Source organism: Haliaeetus leucocephalus, unplaced genomic scaffold (genome assembly GCF_000737465.1).
Source record: "Haliaeetus leucocephalus isolate CR32 unplaced genomic scaffold, Haliaeetus_leucocephalus-4.0 Scaffold92, whole genome shotgun sequence".
In the NCBI taxonomy this organism is placed as follows: Eukaryota; Metazoa; Chordata; class Aves; order Accipitriformes; family Accipitridae; genus Haliaeetus; species Haliaeetus leucocephalus.
In genome coordinates this window covers 2017545-2039049 of record NW_010972528.1, presented here as the reverse complement: position 1 = coordinate 2039049, position 21505 = coordinate 2017545, and the positions used below count along the sequence as shown (strand labels likewise).

General features: G+C 48.2%; 2 protein-coding genes across 6 annotated transcripts in view; one reads left to right on the top strand and one right to left on the bottom strand.

The window, feature by feature from the left end:
* The window catches only part of PDPR (pyruvate dehydrogenase phosphatase regulatory subunit), a 25669-nt gene extending 12381 nt beyond the window's left edge, over positions 1-13288 (top strand). For all 4 annotated transcript variants that reach the window (XM_010584154.1, XM_010584146.1, XM_010584170.1 and 1 more), the window contains 9 exons: positions 618-742; positions 2368-2523; positions 2626-2759; positions 3150-3298; positions 4639-4751; positions 5119-5213; positions 5930-6019; positions 6301-6483; positions 7420-13288. In XM_010584154.1, coding sequence (XP_010582456.1) covers positions 618-742; positions 2368-2523; positions 2626-2759; positions 3150-3298; positions 4639-4751; positions 5119-5213; positions 5930-6019; positions 6301-6483; positions 7420-7824 — 1450 coding nt within the window. In that variant the 3' untranslated portion in view covers positions 7825-13288. The remainder of the gene's footprint in view (positions 1-617; positions 743-2367; positions 2524-2625; positions 2760-3149; positions 3299-4638; positions 4752-5118; positions 5214-5929; positions 6020-6300; positions 6484-7419) is intronic.
* ST3GAL2 (ST3 beta-galactoside alpha-2,3-sialyltransferase 2) lies at positions 6266-21505 on the bottom strand. 2 transcript variants are annotated; one of them, XM_010584182.1, is made up of 8 exons: positions 21223-21505; positions 20714-21139; positions 20376-20569; positions 19772-19951; positions 19548-19593; positions 19256-19375; positions 17970-18935; positions 6266-6276 (listed from the first exon to the last, which is right to left on the bottom strand). In XM_010584182.1, the coding sequence occupies exons 2-7, from the start codon at positions 21044-21046 to the stop codon at positions 18762-18764; spliced, it is 1047 nt and encodes a 348-aa protein (XP_010582484.1). In that variant the 5' UTR covers positions 21047-21139; positions 21223-21505; the 3' UTR covers positions 6266-6276; positions 17970-18761. The 2 variants fall into 2 exon arrangements, with proteins under 2 accessions (XP_010582484.1, XP_010582492.1); XM_010584190.1 differs by having other exon boundaries at positions 19256-19369.

Sequence of the window (21505 nt, the reverse complement as noted above, 5' to 3'; positions counted from 1 at the left end):
TTAGCTTGCTAATGTAACTTTTAATTATCGATCTCAAACCCCTTTGTTTTTCTGTTTGCTGACTGTGAACAGATCCTTCTGCTCTGCTTTGGTCTGAGCTGCCTTTGTCCTTTAGCTCTGGAGCATGCCTTCCTCCTTCACTGCTAGAAGTGTAGCTAAACATAACTTGGCTGGCACCTCGTGCTGAAATGAATGCTGTCACTGATGGTTTGTGGCTGAGCCTACACCAGGTACTGAAAAATGACAAAGCAGTCAGCCTCCTAACTCCAACCTAAACGTACTCAGCACCTCCTTTTGTAGCGTAGCCTGAGGACTTGACACAGTGTCAGCCAGGCTACCTGTCCAGGCTCTGGCTTCGTTTACATGTCCTTAACTTCCTGCTGCCCTATATGTTTCATCCTAATGGGAAATTAATAATTTGGAAATCTGGTGGATGGGTTTTGTGAAGGGAAGCCTTCCACATTCTGCTAGTATTTAGAATACCATGTTCGTTGTCTTCTCTCTCCCTACTGCAATAAATTGTCGTGTCCAAATTGGCTTGCTTCTGACTTCAAAGGTAGACTCTTTCCCTTAAGACAGTGGGTGATATCTCAGTCTTTCTTTACTTCTTCCATCAGGTACCTGGCAGAGTGGATGGTAAATGGGTATCCATCAGAAAATGTCTGGCCTCTGGATTTGAAACGTTTTGGTGCCCTTCAGAGCAGTCGCACTTTCCTCCGACACCGTGTGATGGAAGTAATGCGTAAGTGAGGTCTCTGCATTCAGTGCTGGCCAGGATGTCCAAGATTCTCCTCTTTAATGCACTGTCTCTCCTCTGTCATCTGTCTGAGAACCATTTTCCTTCTTCCTGGCCTCCTTTGTGGCAGTACAGCCTCTTCCCAGGAGAAGGGAAAGGATGGGGTTTTTTTGTATTAGTGCTGTTCTTATTAACTTTTCTTAAAGAAAGGCCGTTGGTACCATGCTTTCTCCTATTCCTGTGCTTTGCCTCTGGTATGTGGAAATTTTTGCGTATCTGTATAGGACTCCAGCCTAATAAAACAATGCCAAGATCTTAACTGGGAATATTAGGCTGTCTCAAACATTGTTATACTTTGCACATCATTACAGTGTGGAAACACCATCACTTCCAACTACTAGTATGTGATCCGGTTATCTTACATCATTCAGGAACTCTTCATAGGCATATTCTGCTTTCTCCTGTCAAAGTTCGTGATAAATACGTTGCAGAATAAGATTTCAGGTGTCATTTTTCTTGTCTAAAGCCATACTTAGTTTCCTCCTATTGTTTATCTGTCCTGAGGTAAAGTGGACAACTTCTTTTCAAGATTCAAATAGAAGTATGAAGTGCTCCACAAGTTGCAAAACAGGAACAATTATTTGAATACTGAGTCTAAACTAAAAACATGTGTTTGGGTGGAAGCAGAGAAGTTGGGTAAGCTCTTAGCCCTGCTATATCCAGGAAATAAAAGCCTTACGCTTTGACCTTCCTTCCAGAAAAATCACTTTATACTCTTGACATTATTCTGCAGTTGCTTTCCAATACAAATCTCAATTTTGATAGCTACAGAATCACTCTAGTTTTTACAAGATAAGTACTGTATTCAATTTCTGCAGTGTTATGTTGCCGTTCTAATCTATTTTTCCCTCTACCCACTCTTTCAGGAGTACCAATACCAGATACTGCCAATAAAATCATTAAATAATTAGCTATGAAGCAAAACCAATAGATATTCGGCTTATCTTCAATTTTAAGCAGTTTATGACTTAGAAACTTAACATTTATGAAGAAGTATTCAAACATCCTTGGGTTATTACGCCCCACTGGTAACCAGGGAGGATGCTAAACATTTATTAGGGTACTTGTTTTCTAAATAAGAATATTCTATATTGGCTGAAAAGGTATAGGAGCCATTTGGAAAAGCTTCAGTAATTAGAAAAGGCTGAACTGCCAATATTTAAGAAGCTGAATTAGATGATCCTTGTAGCTGTGGGCTGCCTACTCCAGCATTAGTATTGTCAAAATGATAAGTGTCTGATATAGTGCGCTGTCAAGGAAGGATCATGCATAATTAATGCTACTCAACATGACTTCATGAAAAATAGAGAGTTTTTGTTATCTTGACAGTATTGTCATGAGACCATAAATATCTATAAATATAAATGTTCTGTGCAAATATTGTTACTCTGATTTTGAATAGCTGTAAATGGATCAAAACAGATTTGTCGGTTTTCAAAAACAGAAAAGGAAGGTCAGAACTGTTTTGAGGGAATTTTATTAATGGTTCAGATATTAGTAAGTATTGATAATCTGGAAGATAATTTCAGATAATCACTTTGCCTAATAACAGATATTTGTGACCATTGCAGCCCTCATGTGTGATCTGAAAGTTCCCCGTTGGGACTTCCAGACTGGCAGGCAGCTGCGTACTTCACCATTGTATGACCGTCTGGATGCACAAGGAGCTAGGTGGATGGAGAAGCATGGATTTGAAAGAGTCAAGTATTTTGTCCCACCTGGGAAAGGTGAGATCATATTTTCCTCTGCCTAGTGCATCCCTACTGGTCTATGTAAGATCTTAGTTCATCCAGTTTATGAATTGTCCCTTTGATTCTTCTTTACATTAGATCTGCTGGATTTGGATCAGAGCAAAACCTTTTATAAACCAGACTGGTTTGATATTGTGGGTTCCGAAGTCAAGTGCTGTAAGGAAGCGGTTTGTGTCATTGACATGTCATCTTTTACCAAGTTTGAAATAAGCGTGAGTACCTAGGAAGTGACAGCATCAGCCTGGTAGAGGTGACCTTAGTTTATTATTGACTGTGTTTGCAAAATTCGATGTGTCCTATTGAGGATAGACAGAGGAAGTCAAGCTGTAGGACCAAATTCAGGTTGTACCACAGTATTTAGCATAGATTACTTTTTGTCTGCCAAAGGCCCAGTTTATAGAAATACCAACTTAGCCTTTAAATAGAATTTGACCTCTGGCACTATGTCACCATTGTCACTATTATACTCGAGACATCAGTGTCACTATCATTACAAATTGAAAGAATTTGGGCCAGGACGTTGACGCGATCTTACACTGCCCCAGTGGATTTGTATTGCTCAGAGAGCTTGTCTGATTTTCTCTCCCTTTCAATTCATGTAGTCCACAGGAGATGAGGCCCTGGAGAGTCTGCAGTATCTCTTCTCAAATGACCTGGATGTGCCAGTTGGGCATGTTGTGCATACAGGCATGCTTAATGAGAAAGGAGGTTATGAGAATGACTGCAGCATAGCACGGTTGAGCAAACGCAGGTAGGTATGCAGACAGCATCTTTATCCATCACCCTTTGGGTGTTAGAGCCTTTAAGAACCTCTTAATGGAGATCATGAACTTTTTTTCCCCTCTGTAAAGAACAAAGAAAAGTCTTGATTCTCCTCTTATGTTCCTAATTCAGTAACCCAAATGAGAGGGAGCTCCTGAATTTACCAGTATTGGGGAAAATATGCTTTTTTCTGGGACTACAGATGGACATAGATTTCTACAAAATGTTAGGCCTTTAGATGTTTAATTTCCTCAATTGAAAGACAAATTGTTTTCAGCAGTCATTAGAGTTTATTAATTTAGGTAATCATTCAAAGTGCAAACCAAACAGTTCCTCATTGGCTCCTGGCCAATCTCCTCATTGGAATTGCGTGCTGAAAATACTACTTTTTGATTATTTCAGCTTTCATTGCAGTATGGGTACTCTAATTCTCAGCTCTGCAGTGTCTCGTGATTCTTTTTTGTGCTCTCTGGTGCAAACTGACATGATCACAGGATCTCATCCATAGACTCAACAGTTTGGGCCCTCTTTGGCATTTAATAAAAAAAGTTCTCATTTTAAAAAACCTCTTCATGGCCATGTCCCTGCTGAATGTTGGTTTTATTTCTCTGGACTGTTTTCTATGCATGCTTTCATTGTATTGGTGTGAAAGCATTCTTCTTTCCTGCTCTTTAATTAGAAACAGCTTTTCTTTCTCTTCCTCTTCTGTCTGCATTCATGTATTGCTTAAAAGTATTGTCCTTCTCTGTGTGAAACCAGTAGCTTTCCTCCTTGCCTAGTCATTTCTGCAGATGTTATCTCTGACAATAATGTACTTTAACACGCAGTTTCTGTGAAAGAGACTTACACAACAAGTAGCTCATTTTCACATATCAAGTGGAGTTCTGTTTTTGGAAACTGTTAATAATAACCACCATTGTTTGTGAAAAGACTTTTGCTGAAACAAGAAATTGCTGTGTGAACCAAGCACTCTTCTGACTGTCAGAGTAGGCAGAATCATTGGTGGCGAAGACCTGCAAACACCTCCTGTAAAATGATTGTGACTTTTGAGATACCCTGTGAACTTTCTGTGGAACTGCCTGTGTTCCTTCTCTAGTCACTTCTTGTCACCAGGCTGCTGCTAATGCTTGAAGGCTGAGGTTTCTTGTCATGACAGATTTGATGGCATTGATCCAGAGACTAGCTGTGGTTTTCACAAGCCACCGTGTTTTGGTCTCCTGTTAGCTTGGAAGCTGCTGAATGGCTCCAGTAGTTCATGGACAAAGAATGAACTGAATCATCTTGTGGCTGTCCATTCATTGTTTCTTGGTTTCAATTTGTCTGTTCCAGCTTCTTCATGATTTCCCCTACTGACCAACAAGTCCATTGCTGGGCCTGGCTGAAGAACCGCTTGCCTGATGACAGCAACCTGACCATGGAAGACGTGACCTGGAAGTACACGGGTAAGAAATCACTGAAAGTAGACCTCCTTATACAGCCTGAAATCACAAATGGTGTCTGTTCTGCATGCCAATTAATTGTTTGAAGTGTCTAGAGTGGTGACTGGGTCTCCTTTCCAAACAGCTGGATGAACACCGCAATTCAGAGACTTCCTTCTAGCATGCCATGAGCTGGGAGATAGCTTTCCTTTCCTGTGGACTTTAAGGAGAGAGAGTTTAATGACTCTTTCCTCCATTCTTAAGTGTAAATGTACCTATTAGTTCCAATAAGCACTAAGACTTTAGAAACTGGGGCATGTGCATATGCAAGTTAGACACTGAGCAAGACTTCTCCAGTCTCATCCTAATACTGTTAACTTCCCCTCTTTAGCTCTCAATCTGATCGGCCCCCGTGCTGTGGATGTCTTGTCAGAGTTGTCATATGCCCCAATAACTCCAGAACATTTTCCCTCTCTCTTTTGCAAGGTGAGTGACTGTGCTTCCTTCCTCCTCACGCTGCTAGGTTTTTCGAAGCATGTGTGGAAGGAGGGGAAGAATTATGTTTTGGGTAGTTAGAGGGGAATTTTAGATTTACATATAGGTTTACTGCAGTTACTGATCTAGGTTGGTAATAAACTCAGTAGGCGGAGTTTAACTAGTTCTCTTTAGGTTCTGCTTGCTAAATATATAGGTGATTATGCATTTGTTTTCAATATTCCACTCACTGTAGGCTTGATGCCATTTGATATCTTGGCATATTTCATACAATCAACTATGAAGCTGTCAGTCAGAGGGGCAGCTAGGATCAGTGACCAGGGAGTCATTGTATCCTGTCACGTTAAAAGGCTAAGCAGATAGCTGCTCTTCAGTTTCTGTCTCATATCTGGAATACAAGCCTGTGTCCTGACCTAGTTCCAAGGCTTATTGCCAAGTGTCATGAAGTGATTAAGAAGTCTGAATTTTAAATTTAAATTCTTTGCCCGTAGTCACTAGGGAGAGCTGTGGTTCAGCAGTCAAGAGTTTTTGAGGGGTTTCAGTCTTTACCAGGGCCGGTGCACCTGCCACAGTATGTGCCGGTGGTGAACTGCAGTGAGGAAGGGACAAAAGGGCTGGCCGGTGTGGTTTGCGTTATGCCTTGTGCTCCTTCTGGATCTCCTTGCTGTGTTCCAGTTTGGATGATTTCACCCCCTCTGATTCTGCAGGAGATGAGCGTGGGCTATGCTAATGGCATCCGTGTGATGAGTATCACTCACACAGGAGAACCTGGATTCATGCTTTATATCCCCATAGAGGTAAGAGTACACGGTAGCTTTAGCTAATTAAAACAGTTGCTTGCATGCATAATCAGAAACACTTTCCAAGTTGACTCAGCGTAATGAAATGTCTGGTTTGTACCATGAGAAAGCTGCCTGCAGACACCGGGGGCAGTTTCCCTGCTTTGTGTTGCATTCTAGTCCGGCAGACATCTTGTGCTCCAGCAGCAGGGCACACAGTAACATGCGTGGTGGTGTCAGATGCTGTTGCTCTCTCCTGGCATTGGTCTGCAGCTCTATGTTTCACCCTTCCTTTGCAGTATGCCCTTCACGTGTACAACGAGGTAATGAACATGGGACAGAAGTATGGGATTCGGAACGCTGGTTATTACGCACTCCGCAGCCTGCGCATTGAGAAGTTCTTTGCGTTCTGGGGCCAGGATCTGGATGCTTTTACCACTCCTATGGAGTGTGGACGCGAGTTCCAGGTCAAGCTGGAAAAGGTACACCACCTCCTACACTGGGGTGGGTGGGAGAGCAGTACTGAGCTGAAAAGACTGCCATCTGAGTGGATAGGTATGTCATTTTTTTGATGGGGCTGTGTGGAGTGCATAACTATAACCTATATTCTTGTGCTTCAGAAAGGTGCTAGAAATATCAAAAGTATTATGTCTTCCTCCTTCCTGGGCAGCATTCCCAGGGATCTGTGTAGTGTCCTGTGTTGCTCATGTGTGCAGTGCTCTGTATGGTGGAGGGTGCTGTGTACCTTACAGATGCTCAGAGTTCATGTTTCTCCCAGCTGTTTTCCCAGTCTGATGAAGCAAAAGCCAGCCTGTGCACCAAGTGGCATTTAATGAAGTAAAATATGAGGATGGGGCCAAGAACAGGTGTCCTCTAGTTTTACTGAAACAAGGGAGTTCTCTATTTTTATTAAACCACAGAAGAACGTAGAGTTGTATCCTGCTTGTTGTGGTGGCAGGTGCCATCTCTGTCACTTGCTTGTTGCCTTCTTTCTCACATCTTTGCACAAGCCAAAACAAATGCTTGTATCAAATAATTTAGAGAAGGGAGGGTAGTGATCAGGGACACAAATTTCATCTGTTATTACAGTTTCCCTCTGGTTTATAAAACATGGTAGAGTTCCTGGAACCAGAAAAATGGCAAAAACTAGAAAGGTGACATGTTTTCACTATAGTGAAAATTAGAATGAATTTTTTAAAGGCCCATTTCACAAATATTTTTGTGTCTTTTAGCATCTGGAACAACAACAGTAAAGCTCCTGCCTGAGCTGGGCTTCTTGCCTATAGAAGCAGCCTGTCTCGATAGGGCATGAGTTCCGAGCACAAATTCACCTTGTGTCAGTACGCGTGTCTGCTGAAACTCAGCAGCTGCTACAGTTCATGTTCCCTTCCTCAGCTGATGCTTCCGCTTCTCCACAGGGAATGCAGTTTGTTGGCCAGGAAGCGCTGTTGGAACAGAAGCAGAACGGTGTGTACAAGCGCTTTACCATGTTCATTCTTGAGGACCACGACACAGATATGGACCTCTGGCCCTGGTGGGGGGAGCCCATTTTCCGCAATGGCCGCTACGTGGGCAAGACCACCAGCAGTGCCTACAGCTACACTCTGGAGCGCCATGTATGCCTTGGCTTTGTGCAGCACTTTGATGAGAAGACAGGAGAAGAGCTGGTGGTGACAACTGACTTCATCAACCAGGGCGAGTATGAGATCGACATTGCTGGGCAGCGCTTCCAGGCCAAAGCCAAGCTCTACCCCTTCAGCTCCCTCTTCACACATCGTCGCCGCAAGGATGAGGAGGAACTGAGTGGCTACCAAAGGGAGTAGTGCTGACTATACCTGACCTGCTCCTTTTCCCAAGCTGGAGTATTCTCCCACAATCTTCCAGTCCATTCTTCTCACATATATTTCTTTCTTTTCCTTTCTTGTCTTGCAACTTTTAAACTTTTTCCAGTGTGTTACATTTTGTATATTTTAAAACTTTAATTTTCAAGCTTTCCTGATCCTGTCTTTCTCCCTCCTTCAACCCTTTGCTTGCCAGGCTCCCCCATGCCCCAGTGGATGAAGCACAGTGCTGATCATGCATCCAGCAGTCCATGGGAAGCCTGTTTGGAGTGAACCCCACCAGAGGCCCTAGCCTTATGGTGCTGGGAAGGGTTCAGGTGAACCCCTGAGGACTATACCCTTCCTCTCTCCTCTCCAGCGTAAGGCATGGGACAGCAGGTATTTGCTGCCTGTAGTTCAGATGAACGCTGTGACTTCACCCTGCTCTCCGCATATCACGTTGTAGAGGGGTCAATGCATCGATGCACACAGCAATAGAACGATCAGCTACCTCACTGGCATGAGACATAGCGTTGTGTGAGCAGCAGCCAAGAGACGGGTTTTGGTATAGTCCAGCCTGTCACTGCCCCCCCTCCCCCCTTTTTTTTTTTTTTTCCTAACAGGGAGTCAAGTAGATTTAATCATCAGATCGTTGAGATGACAGTAGCGCTGGTAAGTTTTTTGTTATTGTTGTGATTGGATTTTTTTTGTGTGGGGTCACTGAAACTAAATGGCCTTCTATAAATATAATTGAAGATCGACATGTGTGTTTCACTTCTATAAAGGAATGGGATTTGTTTCGGTTTTTTGTTAGCAAACATACTGATTTCTAGCAAGGACAGATGTTAGTGTTTAATGTTATTAGCTGTGTTGAAATGCTGCTTCTGTTCCAGCTGCACAGTGTACAATCTCGTTGGGGATTTTCTTTCACTTTCCTTTTTTTATGTGACTTGGTCAACCTCATCTGGCAAGGTTCATGTAAAACTTGTGTTGGTTTGGGGTACTTGAGCAGCAGGAGGGGACAACATCTTGTCCTTTTGGCTGCCTGCGGTTATTTTGAAGTTGGGAGGAAAAGACCCAGCATTTGTCTCATCTGTGGTGCTGGGTTTTCTTCTGGTGGTGAGAAAGCATCTCAGCAGCTCCTGCTGGACTTGAGAAGTTGTCTTCTGTTTTTCTCCTCAAATCTGTTGTACTTCCTACTTCTCTATCTTGGTAGGCCCTCAGCTGAGGGGATTGAATAGAGGGAGTGAAGGGAGTGTGGCAGTGGGATTATAAATTCCTTTCCTTCAGCAAAGCTCTTTGCATCATGCTCCTCATACAGATGCTTCAGCCAGCGCAGCTGGGATTCACCTCTTCTTCAAGTGTCAAAATGCGCCGATTCAAACACTGATGGTAAATGGTAAAGAAGTGAGGGGATGCTGAATTGTATTGCACACATTTACATCTTCTTTTTCTTCTTCGCATTGTGAGCACAATCAAAAGCAAAGATTCTCTTTATTTACTTGAAGACCTGTTACACGTTTTCCCTGCCTCTGCCACCCGCATACTCCTCATGGTCTTTCTGCTCCAGCATCTTTCTGTCTGGACTTCAAACACAACCTTGCACTGATGTCTGCCCTGTCAGCCACGATGAACACTTTCTTTACGATCTGGAACTGTTTTGAGGCACTTTCTTTTCCAGTTCAATGGCAAGCATCAGTAGTGTAAATATGAGCTCAAAACCTTGCCTGGTTCTTCTTTTAAGTTTGCTTTCTGCTGTTTTAGTTGCTTCGGGTCATGCTTTCGGTTGAGTCTTTGGTCTGCCAGTTCATGATCCAGGTGTTCTCAGCATGCAAAAGAAGTCAAATATCCCTAAGGCAGGAAAGGTGAAAGTCTAAGACCTTTACACCTTAAAACAGGTTGTCAGAGCAAGGTACCCCATTCAGGGTGATACGGAAACTGTGAAACCTTGGAGTGGAGAGTTGGGAAGGGGTGTAAGAGAATTAAGGATTTGAGCATGGGACTATAGTAGGTTGAACGCAGATGTCACTTGGAGCATGCTCTCCTTTGTGAATGGTGAATTCCTTTTTAGTGTGTGACCTCTTCAAGGATTTTGAACTTAACAACTTTTGAACTTGAACATGCAAAAATTCCCCAGTCTGAAATGTAGTGACCACAGTAGGGCAGCTTTTTGGCATCTCACAGCTGAGATTACCCTGCATGGCTGTTGAAGGTGGAGATTGTAATTTATTCCAACTTCCCCTATTATTGCTCTCCAGATTAAAATTTTGCCTGGTATATCAGGTTTAGTTGCTTAAATGAAAGGTTCATAAAGCATCTGATAGCAGTTGAAAATCCAGTCGCTTCTTGCATGTCTTTTCCGCATAGAGGGATACTGCAATTCCACTATTCCTGTGCTGGTTGTGTGTACCAAGGAGGACCTCTGCTTTACCAGCCTGTCACCTGGGAACAGTGCACCAGGTCACTCAAAAAATATGTGTCCATCCTCTTGTCCCTCCATTGGTTTTATGGGATGTTGCTGTGCCTTGCTTATCTGGGGAAACAAGCATTCAACCAAACAGAGTTTTATACGTGATACTTAGGGTGTGTCTTAGAGCAGCCCTTCTGATTAGAGTTTATTGACCATTTGTGGTTGCTGTTGAGGCGTGATACTTCTTCGGGAGAAAACAAAGCACGCAGCTGAGGCAAGCTGTAGTACTTAATGCAACTCCTTGAAGAGAGATCTAAGCTCAAACCATTCAGTTTGTTCTCTGCGGAGTTAGAATAGTTAAGACCAAATGGGAAAGTTAGCAGCATGCTGTCCTCTACCAACCACTCGTTCCTGAAGTGTTACAGGCAGATTATATTCCTCCTTGTGATTATTTTTTCTTTTCCCTAATTTGTAGGTGCCTGTTAGTTCCTCAGACAACTTTTGATACAGGTGTCTCTTCCCACAGCAGTTCTGACAAAATTGTGTTTTATGAGCTACTTTTGTCATTATATCTGCTTAGGTTTATTTTATGTCTAGATCTATTGACTTTTCAATAGCAAAAATAGAGAGTGAAAATAATTTTCTATCGTGCTGATAGATACAGCAACACTTTCTGTAATGTTATATTTGCTGTTTGAGACTTAGAGATAGGTGGTTTGATAATTGTCAGTCTTGCAGCTCATTAACGCCTACTCTGGCTTTCCCTGCTATGAATTCTGATTCTTGTTTTTTATCAGAACCTGTAGTCTTTGGCTGCTGTTCACGCTTAGTTGATTTAATTTCTGGCAGCTATTTTTTAACCTTATAATGTTAAAGAATAGTTTGCCTTCACCAACTTGAATACCTGTCAAGGGGACAATTGGGTAGCATGTTTTAAAGTAGTGCTAGACACTGAGACTGAGAAAGGTCCTACTAGTGTAGTGTTTTCTTCCAGAGGTATTAAACGGTGATGTAAGACTCTAATCCCTTTATCTGATGACTAAAAGTAGAGTGCCTAAAAAAAGAACAAAAAAATCAGTTACCACCTTTAGTACACCTTCAAATTAGAAAATTAGAAATTGGATCTTGGAAGCTGCTAGTCTTCCAAGCCAAGACACAGTCTTAGCATCTAAGATGCTGAATAACATGGACTGTAAAATTATGCATCATGATTCTCATCCTTAAAACTGCCTCAAAATGCTTTCTGCTGAGAAAGGTGGTTTGTTCTCATTCTGCATGGTAAGACTATGAACCTTGGATGGGAAATACTAAAATAGCATCCCCCTCCTCTGCACTGAAAAGGATAGTGGCCTCGTTCCGTGCTGAAGCAGCAGCAGCAGGTCTGCCCTGTGCACCTCGTATGTAGCAGTCACAGGGTTGTTACCAGTTCTCTGAGTCTTGCTGTCCAGAATGGGAACAGTCCTGTAGATTTTGCTGATACAGGCATCTTTGCAGGGGAAGCTAAGTGGAGTTTAGTATGAGAAAATAATTTATCTTTTTGGCTAAAATACTTTAGGTTGAGCATAACCCATTTTAGGATAAACTTATTACCCATCAGTGACAAATTTTAGGGAAAGCATGGCCTGTGGGTAGCATACACTTGGCACATGTAGGCTTGTTTTTTCTTACCCCGGAAGGCAACATCTGAGTGGGTTTGCTGGCGTGGTGGTGGTGAATCCATCTACATGTACAGCATCCCTGTAACGCTGGGAAGGGCTTGCTTGCCCAGGTGTTGTCTATAGAGTAGTGTGGGGAACTTGTGTGAGAGGTAGCACTTACTGGGCAGCCTCTTCAATTAAATGATTTCTCCAGAGGTATTACGTTGTCTTACCCTTGTTGCGTCCTTTCCCGAGTTCTCATGTTTTGTTAGTCCTTGAGTGAGTACTGAAAGGCTTGAGTAAAAATGGAATTAGAGAAGAGGGCGTTTATTAGTCTACTTAGGGATGATGATTTCTGTTTCAGGAAGATGCTACGCTGATTTTTCCCATCTATTTTTGCCAGACTTAGTTTCTTCTTGTCTTCTCTGTGCTGGCTCCAGTATCCAGGTTTGATCTGCCTTGTTGGACAGTTTCTTCTTATTATTTTGTGGCAAGGAGAGGAGGCTATGTGAAACTTCCACTGCATCTCCAAGTCTTGGTGTAAGCTTGGATTCTTCCTTTCTACTGTCGCCTTCAAGCTGCTACCGATGATGTTGCTGTTCCTGCAACACCTCCGAACTCCAGCCTGTGCTGCTGTAGGACTTCTCGTGCGCAAGGTTCTTCTCTTCATTCTGCCTGATGCTTCATCATCTGAGCCAGGTTGGTTCTAGATCTGTCTCTCTGCCTCAATATAAGCTCTTCAGCTTTTAGACTGTGCAGATACCAACATCCAAACTCCCAGGGGGGGTTGTGGCCGCTGTGTGTTCCATCATTTAACCCTCCTTCTCCCTGTGCCAGGGTTTTCCCACTTTTCTTAACACTTCTCTGATCTCCTTGCTCAGGCAGTGGAGCACATTAGTTCCTTTTGCCTATCAAGAGCGAGGCATGGTGAAATAAAAACAGGCAAGGGGATGGCAGAGTGGCTGAGCTGAGGTGGAAGGAGAGGCGTGATTGCGGTTTGATCCTTTGCCCATTACTTAACCACTTAAGCCCAGGCTTGGAGAGATGATCAGCCCTGATTCCCAGCTCAGGGAGCATTTTCCTCTGCAGCCTTAGTGCCGGACAAGCGCTGAGTGATAGCAATGGCTCTGGGCAGAATCGGGACAGCGTTATTGAGAAAGCGAGAGCGGCGGTGACACTTGTTTTCCAACATACATTTCCCTCTCACATTTTTTGTTGCGACGAAGGAAATGGTGCCACACGGGGGAGGTGGGGAACGTGCACACTCAATTGCTCGAAACTCTTGTCTGTCTCTGGCACATTCTTGCAACTGTAAAGGTACAGCACAGACATCACTAACCTTGTCCTTCCAGCACACTTTAACCAAAATGATTACGTTTTGGGAAGAAATCTATATAAACAGGGTAGTTTCCATGTTTGCTGGGGGGGAAGTTGCTTGCAAGGGCAGAAGTCGTTCTTACTTAAAACAGAGTACTTGGCTTCTGATAATGTCCAGCAGAACATTCACAACCTTCAGATTTGTCTTCCTGAATGATTTTATTATAATACTTGGTCAGGTTAATTTGCACCCATTTCAGGATGCTTTTCTGTTTTAAACTACCTTTTCCTTAACTGATTGTTTGGATTTTCATTTTAAAAAAAGCATTCAGTCAGGGAACAGGACTTGGGGAAGGAGGGGTTAATGTCATCACATGATTTCAAGCTGTCTCTAAAAAGCATTTGAAAATTTTCTTTGCACTTTAAACTTTCCTTAAGCATTGTGATTGTAGCGGTGCTTATAGCCCTAGGCAAGTGCAGTCTTTGCATTTGAGGGAGGCAAAAAAAACTTTAAATATTTGTAAATGCCTTAAAGCTTGAGGTGAGGTATTTGGCCACTGATTGTGCCTGCCATTTGATTTTCTTCCTGGAAAACTGCGTGCTGAGTGTACAGAGCAGACACAAACGTCGGCAGATATTTTTGAGCAAGCACAGGGGATGGCGGAAGCTGCTATTGCAGTATGCTGCTGGTCTGAGGCTGGAATTTGTATTGAACTAAACTAAATGAGCTGGGAGCCCCTGTGCTTGTACAGCTGTCTGTGCTGACACCTTCCCTCCCCCCCCGCCCCCCCCCCCCGAAATGGATTTATTCACTATATTGCTTATGCTATAATGGATTTTCTTCTTTCTTTAAAGAAAGAAGCCTAGGCTGGTGTAGAGTACTCTGTGAGTGTCCCGTTCCATTAAAGGAAACAAAATTCTCTGCGTGAACGCTTCCCTGCTGTACCAGCTGACATTTGGAGGCAGGAGTCAGGAGAAGTGGGAGCGGAGGGGATCTGCTGGTGCCTGTAATGTTTGTGGAGATGGCTCTGAGACTTCTCACCTCCCATTTGTCTCAAAGCTCTGCTGGATTCCTGATGTCAGGCTGGCTTCTGAGTTACAGCACAAAACAAAGTGCTGCTTTGTAGATACTGATGTCCCTGAAGTCCTTGACAGGTTCTCCTGCATCTCATGGTCAGGCTTGCGGCAGGATATGTCCCTGCTCATATGTGCTTCTGCCAGAGAAGCAACCCAAGCCGTGCTTGAGGGAAAGGAGTGTGCCTGTGCTGTGAATGCAGTTGTTTCCAGACCACCTGCCAAGCAGCTGGGTGATGGTAATGTTTCCTGAGTCTCTGGAAAGAGTTGGGTAAAACCCTTTTTGGCCCAGATCAACTCCTTGCTGCTGCCCCTGAGACAATGTGCTTTCTTTCTGTCATTTGCTGCTCTTGTTCCCAGCTGTGCATGTGTGACTGCTGTCACTGGTTTTACAGGAGACCTGAGCTCTGTGGGAGAAGGGTTCCCTGCTTCTTGGACCCAATGCAGTTCTTCCTGAGCAGAGACTGCCATCTTGTGAACTCCACCATTGCTTCTGGTTATTGGGTGCACCAATTTACTTGTCCAAACCCCCTTTGTGCTTTTATCAAATCTCCTGAGACCAGATTTTAAAGGGCTGGCAGGACTTCGGAAGTGTGCTACTGCTGCAATTTTAAGAACAACTGAAGTTTGAACCTGTGAAAACATTTTTCTAGTGCCTTACACTTGTGAATGTTGTGCAATGGATGTAGCTGAGGTGGGACAGAGCAAGGAGCAACTTCAGTAGCATGGTTCCCCATCCACTACAGCCATCTCCCTCTCCCCTTGCAGGGTCATGGCAAGCAGACAACAGCAGATTGGCTCTAGCAGTGTGGGGATGGTGATTTTTTTAATCCCTTTGACCTCTGGGGTTGTAGAAATGTTAAACTGTAAGACCTCCTGCCAGGTGGTCTGTCTTTGAGAGGAGCAGTGGTCTCAACTCTGCCGGCTTTGGATTCAGGGGGGTTTAGGAGAGACAAAGCTGCTCTGATTGTTAGACCCCATGGTGGAGGATATGGACAGTTGTTCCTAAGCGCACAAGTCAGGGTGAGTTTGCTGCTCTCCACTGAGGCCATGTTGTTATCTGTGCTGTATTTATATCATGCTTTATTTCATTTAATATTTTGGTTGGCTTAAATGTTGCTAGGTTTGTATGTTAATAAAGAGGCATTTTAACTACTCCCGAATTTGGCGATTTCTTACACAAGAGCCTTGTCTGTCTTTCAGGATCCCAACCCCCTGGTCATCTGGACAGGATCCTGCAGGGACACTGGGCCTGTTGCACAGTCCAGCCTTTGGTGGTGGGAGCTGGGAACTTGGGAGCTGGAGCAAGCCCTGGCCCTGCTGGGTGACTCCAGGGAAAGTCCCTTCCCCTGCTGTGCCTGCACCTGCTTTCAAAATTACGTCCTTCAAGAGTTTGTCCATGTCCTTCCCTGCGCCTGTGCGGGGCCTTGGGGGCATGGGCCATTTGGGACCGGAGCATCTTTTTTAGGCTCCAAGGATGGTCAGGAGGGCTGTATGGGACACGGACGCAGGGTCTGGGTGAGCAGTGGCATCACCTAACCATGGGCTTTGGCTGGAGGGGTTGTGTCAGGACTCTGCCACTGGGCACCCAGGCCAGCGTGGGGCCAGGTTCAGCTCCTGCTCTGGTGGACGGGTGCTAATCACAGCCAGTGGCTGATGTCAGCCCAGATACAGCCAGTCGGAGAGGACAGCAGAGCATCTTCTCGGCCCCAGCAACCCTCCCGCTCCCTTTCCCTCCTCTCCCAACCCCACCGACGCCTGGTCTTGGGTGCAGGCGAAGGCATAGCAGGCAGGACTACTGGAAGGAAAACACAGAGCGATTCCGATGCATGTTTTTTATTGACTTTAAAAAAAAAAAAGTTTTAAGACAGTTGTGTGCAGAAGTACCCATGTACACAGAGGCTATGGGCGAAGCCACTTGCCTGCTCCTAGTTCTAGGTCAGAGCAACAGGTCTCTCCCTCTCCTGGCGGAGTGGGAGGCGACGGGGGCTCGATCAGGCACCGCGTGATGAAGACTACCTCTGCCAGGTGGGCAAGCCTGGGCACCTCCTCCCTGCCTGCCCCCCTGCCTGTAGCCTCTGCCTACATCTCCTCTATGTACAGTACAGTGGTGCTCCTCCTCGGTGGTGCGCCCGTGGCCCCCTCCCCGCCAGGCGTGCAGCATGCTCCTCGTGCATGGGGCTGGCAGCCACTCTGCGAGAGAAACAGAAGGGGTCGCGAGTCCTAGCGGGACAGCTTAAATAATAATAATAAAAATAATAATCATAATAATTAAAAAAAGGGGGGGGAGCTAGGGGAAGGAAGTTAGCCAAAAAAAAAAATAGGGCAGCAAGGAGCCATGAGCGCGCCCTTCGCCGCATGCCGGCCCTGTGCTGCTGGCGGGTTTGGTACCTGGCGCCTTTGCTCGCCCTGTGATTGTCTGGTCTGGCTCTGCTCAGCTGGGACAGGAACTGGTCCAGCCTCATCACACTGGATTTGGCCTCTCCAGCCACCAGAGTGGTGGCCTGGATGCATCCCTCTTCCCCCCGCAGCACTTCCCAGCTAAGATCCAGCCTGGCGCAAGGAGGGAAGCAGGTACGACTGCTAGATAAATCGGCCAAGCCCCTACCACCGGTGCGGGTGCGGGCACAGCCCGGCATAGCCGACAGGAGATGGTCAAGGCACTCGTTGCTCATGGTTTTGTGTCTTTTATTTTTCTTCCCCTAAAAAAAAAACAACCCAGGAAGGTGGAGACTGAGGCTTGCTGCAACCTGCCTCTGCATCCCGGGGTTCGGAGCTGGCCGTGGCAGTCGCAGGCAGGCTGCTCGTGCCAGGGTGGCACTGCTTCTACCAAAACCCACCACGAAACTCAGGGCTTCAAAGCCCTGCAGACAGAAAAGATGAATTTGCCCAGCCCAGGAGATGCACAATGCCTGTTCCAGGTGACCCAAACCCTCATGTTTCACGATTGCAGAGAGAGAAACCTCAAAAAAAAAGGGAAGAAAACCCTGAAAAACAACCAAACTGAAGCAGAGAAACAGGTAAGAGGCTGCTACAGAAAAGCCAGATACAAAAGGGTAAAAAAACCCCTCCAAGCCCAAAAAAACCTAGGGTGATTGTTCCTCAAGTAACTATTGCAACCAGGTGATGTGGGCAGGGCTTCCCCTGGCTGGGCTCCAGCACTGCAACCCCTGCCATAGTCTTGGCATGTTGGGGCTTGTGCTGCCGCCGTGCTGGGCATGCATCATCGTCACCAGCTGTGCAGGCAGAGGATCCCTCTCTGGGGGAACTTTGCCGTGATTGCCTTTTTCTTGAGCTTTTCATATCTACTAAAAAAAAAAAAAACCAACCCAAAACTAACCCACCCGCCTGATTGACCCAAAGAAAGTGGTTTTAATTACACCTCTGGGGAGGCAGTTTCCTTCTGCAGCACCCCGTCCCATGCTGCAGGGCAGCCTGTCCAGCCCGAAAAGCCCCCGGTGACCCTGAGGGCACTGGCTGTACCAGACTGGTGTAAACCAAGCCCCACCCTCACAAACGGAGCAAAGACTTTGGGATTTCAGCTTCTCACCAGAGCTGTCTGTTTATAGCAACACAAAAGCACGGTTCATTCACCCACTAAAGCTATCTCTAATCTGTTTTTTCCCAGCCTGAAAGTTGAAGGGAAATCACGTCTCCATCCCTCTGGTGGGGCTGGGCCCCCACCGTTGCATTCCACATCCCTCGAGCACCCTGCGGATTTCTTAGCTGCCTTTTGCATGGTTGCCCCTGAAATCCGTCCTACCCTTCCTCAATCTTCAGGTAGAGGGGATGCTCAGCCCCGAAGCTGGGGTTCTTCTCCATCTCCTAGCCTGGCTGTGCCAGCAGCCACCAGCCTGCAGTGGAGCATCGGCGACGGTCGTCTTCCCGTGGCTGCCAGCTCCCTGCGATGGGTCCATGTGCTTGCAGCCGCGCTGGGACCTGCTTGTGTGCCAGGAGCCTTCCCTGGGGAAGCGACGGTGGCGGCTGCCCCAGGTGGGTAAAAAATAAAAAAACCATCAAAATAAAGGAAGAAAGAAGCAGCTGGTTCCACTGGCGAGGCTGCTCAGCCGCCATGTCTCCCTCGGCCCAGACGCAATGCTTGGGTGCTCCCCAAAGTCACCTGGCTTTGGGGGGGGTGGGTGGGTGGTTTTTTGTCTTTTTTTAAAAAGAGCAGCATTTGGTTTGACTGTAAAGAAATGTGAGGCGGATGCCCCCACCGCCCCGTCAGTCGCTGATTGTGTTTACAAATCCTTTCTCAGCTGGGTTTCTTAATAATAATAATAATAATAATAATTAAAAAAAAGCAAAAAGTCTCCTTTAGCTCTGAACCTGATTGGCTGCTGGAGGCACCAAATATTGCCGGGGGCGGCTCTGTTGGTGGTGTGGGGCCGCACTGCCCACCCAGCGCTCACTGCCCGAGGCCACCGGGGAGACCCTTGCCGTCTGCCCCCATGGGCAGCCGGGACCCAGCTGGCGCAGGGGAGCCGGAGGAGACGCAGCCCTCAGTTCCCCCGGTAAACCTCGATCTTGCTGGTTTTAGCCAGCATGTCGATGATGTGCGCCTCAAAGTCGGCGTCGTGCACCCCCGTCTTCCTGAACTCCCCGGAGTAGCGGTTGTTCTCCCAGTAGTGGTGCCAGTTGCCCCGGCTGTCAGCGCCGAACCCAAAGACGTTCACCTGCAGCAGTGAGGAGGGGGGTAAGCCAGCCCTGACCCCCCTCTGCCGGGCTGGGGACCCCCTCGACCGAGCACCCGCCATGCCGCTGGGGGGATTTCGCACCGTGCCAAAGGCTTACATCCTTCTACACGGCCTTCCCACCGTTCGAGGGTGCCCATCACCATCGTGCTAAGCAATGGGAGCAAGTGAAACTGCTGCAGTTGGACCCAAAGAAGCCTCCTCCCTCCTTAATCCTGCAAGGTTCAGGATCCCAGCAAACCCACCACATGCCAGCTGGGACCCCACAGCCCAGAGGGGGACCCCGAGGAGCCATCACCTACCTCATCGCAGACGTGGAGGGCAAAGAAGAGCACCAGCATGCCAGTGGAGGGGTAGCGCCCATGGTGCTCCGTCCAGCGGTCGTGGATGTACTTGAAGAAGGCAGGATTGTAGATCTGCACCTGGGAGGACAGGCTGGGGTTAGTGCCGGAGTCCCGGCCACACTCCCTTCAGCATCGGCACCCCAGGAAGGAGCACCAAAATGTATGTGGGGACCCTGGGGGAAGATGGGGTGATGGGGGCCGTGGCCAAACAGGTGCTCATCACAGCGGTTGGGACAAGCCCCCCCCTTACCTTTTCTTTGTCCACCCGCAGAAAAGGTTTCACGGGCGCGTACGTGCTGGGAAAAAAGCAGAGAGGCGGGTGAGCTCCCTGGGGGTCCTGCGCCCCCCCAACCCCAGCCTGAGCTGCCAAGGGACCAGTGCCGGGGGATGTTCTGGGAGGGAGGAACAGATGGATCCCCACCGCTCCCAGGGGAGCTGCCAGCCTGGTGCTGCCGGTGCTCGCCAGGTACTTACAACCTGATCTGGCCGGTGGACAGGGCACTGGCGATCCAGAGCAGGTCCAGGGTTTTGAAGGGCACCAGTACGAAGCTGACGTTGGCAGGCAGGTTCTTGGCACTCTCGGGGTACATGAAATGGTGTGTGGTCCGACCACCCACGTCACCCTCAAAACCCACCGTAGGGGCCTGGTTCATCCTGGGGAGAGAGCGGGGAAGGTGGCACCCCCTTCCCAGCCACCCTGTCCCTTACAGATGACAAGGGTGTCCCCCACCAGCTGTTGAACGCTGCTGAGGAGCAGTATCCCAGCCTGCTGGTGCTCAGGGTGCTAGCATGAGCTGAGGGTCCCCCCAGCCAGCCCAGGGGAGGTGGCAGAGGCAGGACGCGCTCCTACCCACTCCAGCACCTGGCAGGACCCGCAGTGGGCTCCTTGACCAAGCAGCTGGAGACAGGGACAACTGCCCTGGCATCTCCTAACGCACAGCAGACCGGAGAGATGCCGCTGCGGTGCACAGTGGGATCTCAGCATCCACTGGTACTGCCAGCATCGCCCCGTGCCTCTGTGCTGCCCGTGGAGCTGAGCAGGCGGGGAGCGTCCCTGGCAGTAGTCCCCTGCCCTCACCGCATGACGAAGTCATGCCCATCAATCTCTGGCCCGTAGCTGGAGCCACGCAGGTTGCCTGAGTTGCCGACCACGGCGCAGCGGCGGCAGCGGTGTGGGTCGCGGGAGCGGTAGGGATCCTCGCCCGGCACGATCTGGAAGAGCTTGCTCAGGACCTCGTGGGTGTTGTGGGACTTGAACTGGGGCTGCAGCATCTGTGGGGGGAGGAGGGTGGGGGGCATCAGCCAGCAGCCCCCTTCTCGCCGGCAGAGGAGAAAGCTGCGCTCTCCGTGCCGGAGAACATCACGGCATGCCCCAGGGCTGGGGGACGCATGGGGGTGGCCCATCCCCTCGCTCACCATCCACCACCTCTGGACATCGGGCGGCAGGTCCATGTTCTCCTTGGTCCACACCGGGGAGACGGTGCCATCGTAGCGCCCGTCAAACCAGTCGGTAGCCCCGGCCTCCTCGGCCGGGCAGCGGCGGCAGGTGCAGCCCCGGGGGTACGGCCCCCCCTTGCTGAGCCGCTGTATGCCAGCGTAGCCAGGCACCAGCTTCACCCGGTGAATGCTGCCCAGCCCGCCGGGGTCCAGGTAGGCGATGCTGTGGTGGGAGTAGGTGAAGAGGAGGGACATGACGAAGACGAGCAGGAAGGCGGTCGAGAGGAAGCAGAAGCGCAATGAGCACTTCATGGTCGGCGGGCGGCTGAGCCAGGGAGGGCGCCCGCTCCGGCATAGGGCTCGGGCATAGGGCGTGGGATGGCGTCAGCCGGCCAGCGAGGCTCCCTGGGGGACCGAGAGCTTTAAATCACCGTGGCGGCAACAGAGATGCAGAGCTCCCGCCTTGAGCCGCCGTGCCGGGCTCCTACCTGCTGGGCTGCAGCTTTCCATCCGCGTGGTCCGGCCGTGGCGAGGGCCCCTGGCGGCTCCACGTGCCGGGTAGAGAGCATCTGCTGCCAGCTGCAGCGGCACGGGAGTCCGGCACGGCTCGGCACACCGGCCTCAGCCGCAGCACCGTGCCTCGGCGGCTCCTCTGGGTCCTGGCCCCAGCTGGCTCTCAGCTGCGACGGTGCTCATCGTCCCTGGGGTTTAGCTGATCCGCTGGCACGCTGCCCTTTACCGCTGGCTCGGGAACACAGCCATGATGATACT